At 33.1% G+C, this 8989-nt stretch overlaps 1 protein-coding gene across 1 annotated transcript in view; it reads left to right on the forward strand.

Annotated features, from left to right (window-relative positions):
- Window positions 1–385: 385 nt before the first annotated feature.
- Window positions 386–8989, forward strand: part of LOC110032605 (ABC transporter G family member 44-like) — a 24575-nt gene continuing 15971 nt past the window's right edge. Inside the window, exons 1-9 of the mRNA XM_020736281.1 lie at window positions 386–704; window positions 788–908; window positions 1022–1110; window positions 1176–1260; window positions 1368–1527; window positions 1630–1706; window positions 1845–1898; window positions 2006–2096; window positions 2595–2896. Coding sequence (XP_020591940.1) covers window positions 598–704; window positions 788–908; window positions 1022–1110; window positions 1176–1260; window positions 1368–1527; window positions 1630–1706; window positions 1845–1898; window positions 2006–2096; window positions 2595–2896 — 1086 coding nt within the window. The 5' untranslated portion in view covers window positions 386–597. The remainder of the gene's footprint in view (window positions 705–787; window positions 909–1021; window positions 1111–1175; window positions 1261–1367; window positions 1528–1629; window positions 1707–1844; window positions 1899–2005; window positions 2097–2594; window positions 2897–8989) is intronic.

Below are 8989 nucleotides of genomic sequence, written 5' to 3' on the forward strand. Positions count from 1 at the left end.
AATTAGATTCAAATGATGTTTTAAATCTTGCTTCAATTCTTAACATCTTATAGTTACGTGATTAAAGTTGTCAAAATGACTCTTTGTTTGTGAATGACTCGTTTGCTTAGCGAGCCGAACACGAACACAATTTTTAAGCTCAAAATATAAATGAGCTGAACACAAGCCCCCTAAACCCCCTTCCCAAGGAGAACATTGTGTGGAATATGATTTGGACTAAGCTCAAAATATAAATGAGCTGAACACAAGCCCCGAGAACATTGTGTGGAATATGATTTGGACTTCATGTACGTCAATACTGTTAATAATTTTGTGCATATTTTCTGCTCTCATCTATTTAAACGTTTTCTTGCCGCTCCCTTCATAATCTTCAGGGGGAAAAAAATGGACACTGTGGAACCGGCCCATCCGGGAAGCAGAAGGGTCTCTGCTCTTTGGACTGGGGAGGACTCCATATTCTCCCAATCTTCGAGCAAGAGGGAGGACGACGAAAACGAGAGAGATTCCAGATGGGCTGCGCTCGAGAGGCTTCCAACCTACGACAGAGCAAAGAAGGGATTTCTGAAATCAGAAGATGGGGAGCTCAAAGAGATCGAAATGAAGAACCTCAGCTTTCCGGAGAGGAGAATGCTGCTTGAGAGACTGATAGGTGTTAAAGAAGATAACGAGAGGTTTCTTCTCAAGCTCAAGGAAAGATTCAGTAGGTATGAGATGTAATGCCCGAGTTCTGCTTCGTTAAATGAAGCTCTGTCTTGTTAATTCCCAATGCCGCTTTGTTGTATCACAGAGTTGGAATCGATTATCCAACCATCGAGGTGCGGTTCGAGAATCTAAATGTTGAGGCTCAAACTTATTTGGGAAGCAGAAACTTGCCCTCCTTCTTCAATTCAGTTCTTAACACAATTGAGGTATACACAGTTTTCCTCTCGGAATTTTCTGGTACTTAAAGTTTATAGTGTTAGGAGCTCGAAGCCGAGATCGATCTGTCGCTTCTTAATTTTTTTTCCCCCATTAACTGTAGTTCTTCGGCAACTACCTTCATATAATTCCAAGCAAGAAGAAGGCATTCACTGTACTCCACAACGTTAGCGGAATCGTCAAGTCTAGCAGGTATTTAAATGGCTTTGGCTTTACAATTATTTAGCGGTTAGCTAAGCTAAACATGAAAATTACAGGATGACACTGCTTTTAGGCCCCCCCGGTTCAGGGAAGACTACACTGTTATTGGCTCTAGCTCGGAAACTAGGATCGGATCTCAAGGTTTTTTGTTATTTTGATGATATTAAGTTGTTAAATTCATGAAACTCTTTTTTAATCCTATGAAGCTTAAGACAACGAAACGATTATCTTAAAAAAAATTGATGCAGGTTTCTGGAAATGTGACATATAATGGCCATACAATGGATGAGTTTGTGCCACAAAGAACGGCAGCTTATATAAGCCAGCATGATCTCCACTTGGGAGAGATGACCGTGAGAGAAACTCTTTCATTCTCTGCTAGATGTCAAGGGGTTGGCAATCGTTTTGGTGAGGAGAAAAAAAAAGCAAATCTGCATTATGGAAAAAGCTCATAAACTCTTATGGTTGTAACATTTAATTAACCTGTTTATCTATGTATACTACCTACAGATCTGTTGACTGAATTGCTAAGGAGAGAAAAGGCTGGAAATATCAAACCTGACATTGACATAGATGTCTTCATGAAGGTTGAATGAACATATAATTCATTAATAACTTTATTATTTCAAACCATTTAAGCCAAAATTCTTTTGCATGATATGAAGCTAAGATCTTACATAAATAAAAAAATGTAAGACTGCAATATTAAATTTTTAATATTTCAGGCATCGTCAATTGAAGGGAAAGAAAATGGTATGATCACAGATTATATTATCAAGGTACCCTTTGTAGTTCGATTGATAAAATCACCAATTAGAAATGGAGGAGGAAGTCAGGAACAAAATAAAAATAGAGAATATTAAGCTATTTTCTTATTTGGTTACAGATTCTGGGATTGGAAAATTGTGCTGATGTGATGGTAGGCGATGAAATGTTAAGAGGTATTTCTGGAGGACAAAAAAAGCGTGTCACCATAGGTAAATTAACTTAGTTTTTCAACTCATTAAGCCATTAAGCTATTGTTGCTATTAAGATTTGTAATAGATGCATACATACCACTAAATTCATAGATATTACATATCTAACACATTTACTTTACTTTTTTACATTTACACACCAAAATCTTTCATATTACATAACAAATACTACTATTTTGACATATAGATATATCTATACATTTATATATATACATATGTACACACACACGTATATATATATATATAAATGTATAGATATATCTATATAAGTACATGGATGTATGTATATATATGTATATATATGTATACATATATCTACATACGTAAATATACATATATATACATACATATAGATACATACATACATACATACATATATATATATGCAAAAATTGAAGTTTAGGCGTTAGATATGCATATGCATAGGAATTGTGCGGTATGTATGTAAATCCTCCTTTTAAAATTAGCAAATCTAAGAACATGTGCACTATAATGTAGGGGAGATGATTGTTGGTCCAGCACAAGCATTGTTCATGGATGAAATATCAACGGGCCTTGATATTTCTACAACTTTTGAGATAGTGAGGTCATTGAGACATATTGTCAGCATTCTTGAAGGAACCGCAGTTGTCTCCTTGCTTCAGCCTCCTCCGGAGACTTATGAGCTCTTCGATGACATCATTCTTCTGTCAGAGGGGCATATTGTGTATCAAGGTCCTCGTGAAGACGCGCTTGAATTCTTTAAATTCATGGGATTTGAGTGCCCCAAGAGGAAGGGGATTGCTGACTTCTTACAAGAAGTAAGTCCTATCAAGATATTCATTTTCAACAACTTTTTTGGCTTTCAATTTTTCAAGACTCTTAATGGAAGTGCTTTGTGGGAGGCAATATATATATATATATTTATTTATATTTATATATATTTCATTAGTCAAATTTATCATATATAATGTGAGTGGCAAACGATGAATGTGATATCAGATAGATTAAGGGCAGGATATTTTGATAATCTTGAAGCCAGTTGAATCATCACTCATTCGTAGGATGAACTCTGACAATGAGTTTGAAATATCAAAAATGCTAAATAATGGCCACTCAAAAAAGATGACTGAAAACGGATGCGGTGATGCATGCATAGATCATGTCAAAATTGTTTTCATTGTCGTTGAAGTTGCTCGAATGATGTGTTGTAAAATGTTGATGCATTGGGATACCAAAGTTAACACCCATTTTGGTTAGACCCCCAAATGTGAATCACCTGGAATTTATCTTTATGTTGGGACCTTTCGACAGTAGACTTCTATATTGAGATTTAAGTGACATACTATAATATTTACCCAATAGAGTTTTTTCTTTTTTTTGAGACCTTTCGATTATAAACTCTTGGGTTGAGATTCAAGTGCCACACTCGGATGCTCATCAGATAGAGTTTAATTTCTATTGGGACCATTCGACAACAGACTCTTGGATTGGAATTGAAGGGTCATGCTTTAATGCTTACTAGCACAATGTGTTTTTTTGTTGGGACTTTTTGACAACAGATTCTTAGATTAAGATCTAAGAGTCATATTGTGATGTTCACCAGACTTAATTTACTCAAGTTTATGAATAACTATAATAAATAAATTTAATTTAGCTTTTTATTTATTATTTATTCATTTTTCTTTTCTAAATTGTTATTATAATAATTATATTATTAGTCAAATATGAAAAAAGAAATTTTCCTTATTGGAATTGCTAGAAATTTGCGATCTTCGAAAATTCATGCATCAGACTCTCTTCATTTAGTTGGGAGTTTTTTTTTTCATTTTGGCATTCAACTTTTTAGAAGACAGGGTGGATTGTAGATAATACACTACCCGGAGATTTTGACTTGGGATTCAAGGTTTCACATAGGCGCAAACCCCTATGATTAATTACCCCTCCCGATAATGTGAGAGCACTTTTAGTTAATAATAGTCATTAAGTACTGAATATTCATCGTGTAATGGTAATAGACTTCGAGTTTGAATTGTAAAATTTATCACTTTGAGTTTAGAGTGGATGTTGGAGAAATGAAGATAATCCCGATCAAGATCCTGTGATTCCATCATTTCGGGTCATCGTTGTCTCTATTTACTTAGTCAAAGTAGGTAGTTAACCCAACCCGATTGAAATATCTCTATAAGCAAATATCAGTTGCATCATCCGAGAGACCATTTTAGATCTGGGGTGGATGTTTGTCTAAGGAGACAAATTTAAGTTGAATTTATCTAATAAAATACTTTCTATCAATCAATTGTACTGTTATAATTCACAACTCAAATGATAGGAAGTTGTTGGGGAATATACAAGCTACAGTTATGACGTAATATAATTGTGTCATTTGACAGTAAACTACCCGGTCAGAGAACTCTGGTTGTATCCTCTAGTTTTGTTAAAGTTGTTGGGCCAAATCACAGGGACGAATGACTCGTGCCACGTCCTTACTAGCATAAGGTTGTTTCGAGTATAAATATAATAATACACTCAATGTGACATTCATTCTTTGTGAGTTGTCACCCAGACAAACTATTACAGAAGGTGAATGACATTTGCTTTAAGTTTTTTTAGTGATTAATTTTAATTTAAATATTGTTATTTATTTGTTTGAAATCTTTAAGTGGTTGATTTTAATTTCAATGTTTTAGCTTGTTATTTTGAAACTTTATTTGAAATTTGATATAAAAGTTGACCCCACTAGTTGAGATTTTTAGTGAACATGACATCATTGAGGATTTGATCATTTGAGTTGAACCTTATCAACTCTGCCCCGTTTACAGAGAATTTGTTTCCAAAGGGATGTGATTGAATCTATGTCTTGTCAACTCTGTTCTTCCAACAGGGAATTATGTTCATAGAATTATATCAATTGAATTCATTCAAATTTTTTGAAATTGGATTTTGAAAATAGACCCCTCCGATTGAAATCATCTATCAACTCAGCTTTCATTGAGGTATAGATTGCTTGAATTGAACCCTGTCAATTTTGCTTCTTTTTTGTAAAAAAACTAAGCTTAATATGAACATATTTTTGTTTATGAACCTTCTCAGCTCTATCACGCATATGAAGGATGAAATTCATATATATATTATTTGAATTTATTCAATTCCACTTTGAAATTTAATTTTTTAAGATATACCGTTGTTGAAATCTTCTATCAATACTGCCATCATAAGAGATTTGATCATTTGATTTGACCCTTATTGTCTTTACTTCTTTCTACTAAATGATCGAACTTCATATTGGTTTATGATTGTATATGAACTTTTTCAACTCTGTCCTCCTTACAGAGGATCAAATTTAGTTATTATAACAGTTTAATTTATTTAGATATTTGTTGAAACTTTATTTTGAAAATATACACATCCGATTGAAATTTTCTATCAACTCAGCTATCATCAGACCAATGAAACATTTGAAACACTTATGTTTATAATTTATTTGATATTTGACACTTTAATATATTTGAAATAATAGTCTTATCAACTCCAGTTTTTATCAGGAGGAGGATCAAATTAGATGATTTGAACTTATAAATTTTTATACTTATTATCTTGACATTATTGAAATTGCTAGACTCATTGACTCCAGTCTTTAAAAAGAGAAGGATCATACTATGAAACTTACAAACCTACCCTCTAAACAAGGGACCCAATTGAGAATGTGTAGCTTGATTATCTTGGATTTGATTTTTAAAACATGAGGGTTCTTTAATTTAATGTAATCATATATTTGACACATTTCTCAATGCAAAAACTTTTTGAGTGAACATTTAACCTTAACCCACACAACAATCTCAGATCATTTAAATTTAAATACTAATTAATTTAGTGGAGCACATGCAGATGGATTAATATTAATTTTAAGGTAACCCGCAATTTTATCGAACCAAGTATTTGAGTACTCTATATACTGGTTGGAGCATGTGGAAGCATATGATTTTAAAGTTGTGCACATATTTCATTGTATTCAAACTGCACATTTTACATGAAACTTGACGCATATATATAATCATAATATTTTATGCACTTCAAAATATAATATGATGTTTGATGCATTTGCAATATCTAATTGCACATTTAAAAATACTTGCACATATTTTAGAACAATGCATTTTAGTTGGAAAATGTTTTGAAATATAAGTGCAAATATTGGTATCAATGAAATTTATTCATCCCGCTTATTAAAATAAATGTACGTAACTTAAAATCACTTTCACACAGTCATTTGAAAAGATTATAGTGCACTTGCACAAATCATAAGGCGTTGCATTTAAGTTACACACTATTTTAAGCCTCATGAAATTCTTTAAATCTTTAAAAGCTTGTGCTAATTTATCTCAGTGGTGTGCACAAAAAATCACATTTTGACTTTTTTTGAAAAGATCGTTTTTTGTCTGCTTGTGAATTCAAATTGCAAATCTGATGGCGAAATTATTTGATGTTTTAGACATTTAACTTTTTATACATCGACTTTATAAAAGAGTTCAATTAAAAATTTTATTCAAATTTTTGAATGAGCTATCGAATCCCATATTTAATCATTTTTGTATTCATCTTTCATCATTATATTTTACTGGACATAGTATGCATTTTATTTCAAATATGCATTTTATGATTTATATTTTTATTTATTTTATTTTAATGTCCAATAGCCAAACAATTCAAATTTCAAGTCATTTTTTCAATTTTAAAAACGTTCATATTTTTAAGCTATTTGTAAATTTGAAAATCCATATTTTAAATTATTTGCAAGTCCAAATTCATATTATTATTTGGCAACCTTTCGGTGTCTACCCTTGTTAGGGGGCATTAGGGAGAGTGTCAGTTTTCCCAACTCTTAAATGACTCATTGGATAATGTACTGAGACGCTATGATTGAGAGATAAAATATTCTTTTAACCCATCGGTCTTAGAAGACTTATTGGGTCATCAATTAACCTTCAAAAAAACTAAAATACAAGTTGTGGGCCCCGAAAATTTACGACCGCTCCCCAATACAACTCTCTGTACATTGATTTTTATTTTTGATTTGTTGAGAAAGAGAGAGCTTTGAGGTTCAAATTTTCAGATGACAGATTAGATTGTAGATATGACACTACTCAGAGATTTCTCCCTCATTTAGCGACGACTTTTTGATCTGAGGTTCAGGTTTCCTATTTGCGTAAGCCCCTATGATTAATTATCTATCTTGATAACGGGAGAGCACTTTCTATTAAAGCTAGTCATTAAAAATGGAAAATTGAACTTATAATAGCAGCAAACTTAGGGTTTAAATTGTAGAATTCACCACTTGAAGCTTAAAGCGGATGGTGGAAGAATGAAGACATAACTCGATCAAGATCCCATGGTTCCATCATCTTGGGTTTTCATGATCCCAACCTAAAAGAATGATTCTTGTTAGCAGTCATGGGTTACGTCGTTTAAGAGATCCTTGTAGATTTGGGGTGGTTGTTTGTCTAAGGGGACAAATTTAAGTTAACCTTAGCAAACAAAAGGTTTTATGTCAATTAATTGTATCCTTATGAATCACAACTCATACGATAGAAAAACATTGGGGAACATACAGATTGCGACAATGACCGTAATATAATTGTATCATTTAGCAGCAACCATCAAATCAGAGGGCTCTGGCCTTAACTGTTATTCGTGGTGTCATTTGAAAGCAGAACCACTCGGTTAAAGTACTCGGGTCATGTCCTTACTGGAATGCAATTCTTTTGATTGTGAATATAAAGATGCATTTGATATGACATTTCCTATTTGTAAGCTAAACTCAATCGAAAGTTTATCACCCTCGACAAATTGTTGCAGAGGGTGGATGAATTTTGCTTTTAGCTTTTCGTGATTGATTTTAGCTTGAATACTTAGCTACTTTGAAAATTTTGATTTAAAATATTGACCCCTCCGGTTGAAATCTTTGATTAACACAACCATCATTTGGGTTTTGAGTTTTTAAAACTTTTATATCTGAAGAGGGGACATTTAGGGTCTGTTTGGGGCAGCTTGTGCGTTTCAGGATAAACAGCTTATAATGAAAAAGACTCAAATATAACAGATAGCGTTTTCAAAAGCACACAAACCAAACGGTTATGCGGCGTCTTAAAAAATGCTGTCGCACTTATAAGCTGCCCCAAACGGGCCCTTAATTTTGTTAAGTTAGACTCTTAGAGCATGAGTTCTGTTAACTCCCATAATTGCAAGGAGGAGGATCCGACTAGATGATTTGGACTTGTAAATTTTTATTTTATGATTTGTACATTTATTTCAAAATAACTAGACTCGTCAACTTCATTCCTTGTGATGAGGAAGATTGAACTAGTGGAATGAGACTTACAACTCTGTCATATATATATATATATATATATGCAAAAGTTGAAGTTTAGGTGTTATATATTCAAATACATAAGAATTGTGTGGTATGTATGTAAATCTTTCTTTTAAAATGAGCAAATCTAAGAACATGTGCAATATAACATAGGCGAGATGATTATTGGTCCAGCATAAGCATTGTTCATGGATGAAGTATCAACGGGCCTTGATATCTCTGCAACTGTTGAGATAGTGAGGTCATTGAGATAGATTGTCAACGTTCTTGGTGGAACCACAGTTGTATCCTTGCTTCAACCTACTCTTGAGATTTTTGAGCTCTTCGATGAAATCATTCTTCTGTTAGAGGGGCACATTGTGTATCAAGGTCTCTGTGAAGACGTGCTTGAAATCTTTAAATTCATGGGATTTGAGTGCCCTGGGAGAAAGGGGATTGTGGACTTCTTACAAGAAATAAGTCTACAAGATATTCATTTTCAACAACTTTTTTGTTTTCATTTTTTCGGGACTCTTAAAGGTTAATCTTTATATATATATATATA

The sequence above is a fragment of the Phalaenopsis equestris genome, unplaced genomic scaffold, assembly GCF_001263595.1.
Source record: "Phalaenopsis equestris unplaced genomic scaffold, ASM126359v1 Scaffold000002, whole genome shotgun sequence".
In the NCBI taxonomy this organism is placed as follows: domain Eukaryota; kingdom Viridiplantae; phylum Streptophyta; class Magnoliopsida; order Asparagales; family Orchidaceae; genus Phalaenopsis; species Phalaenopsis equestris.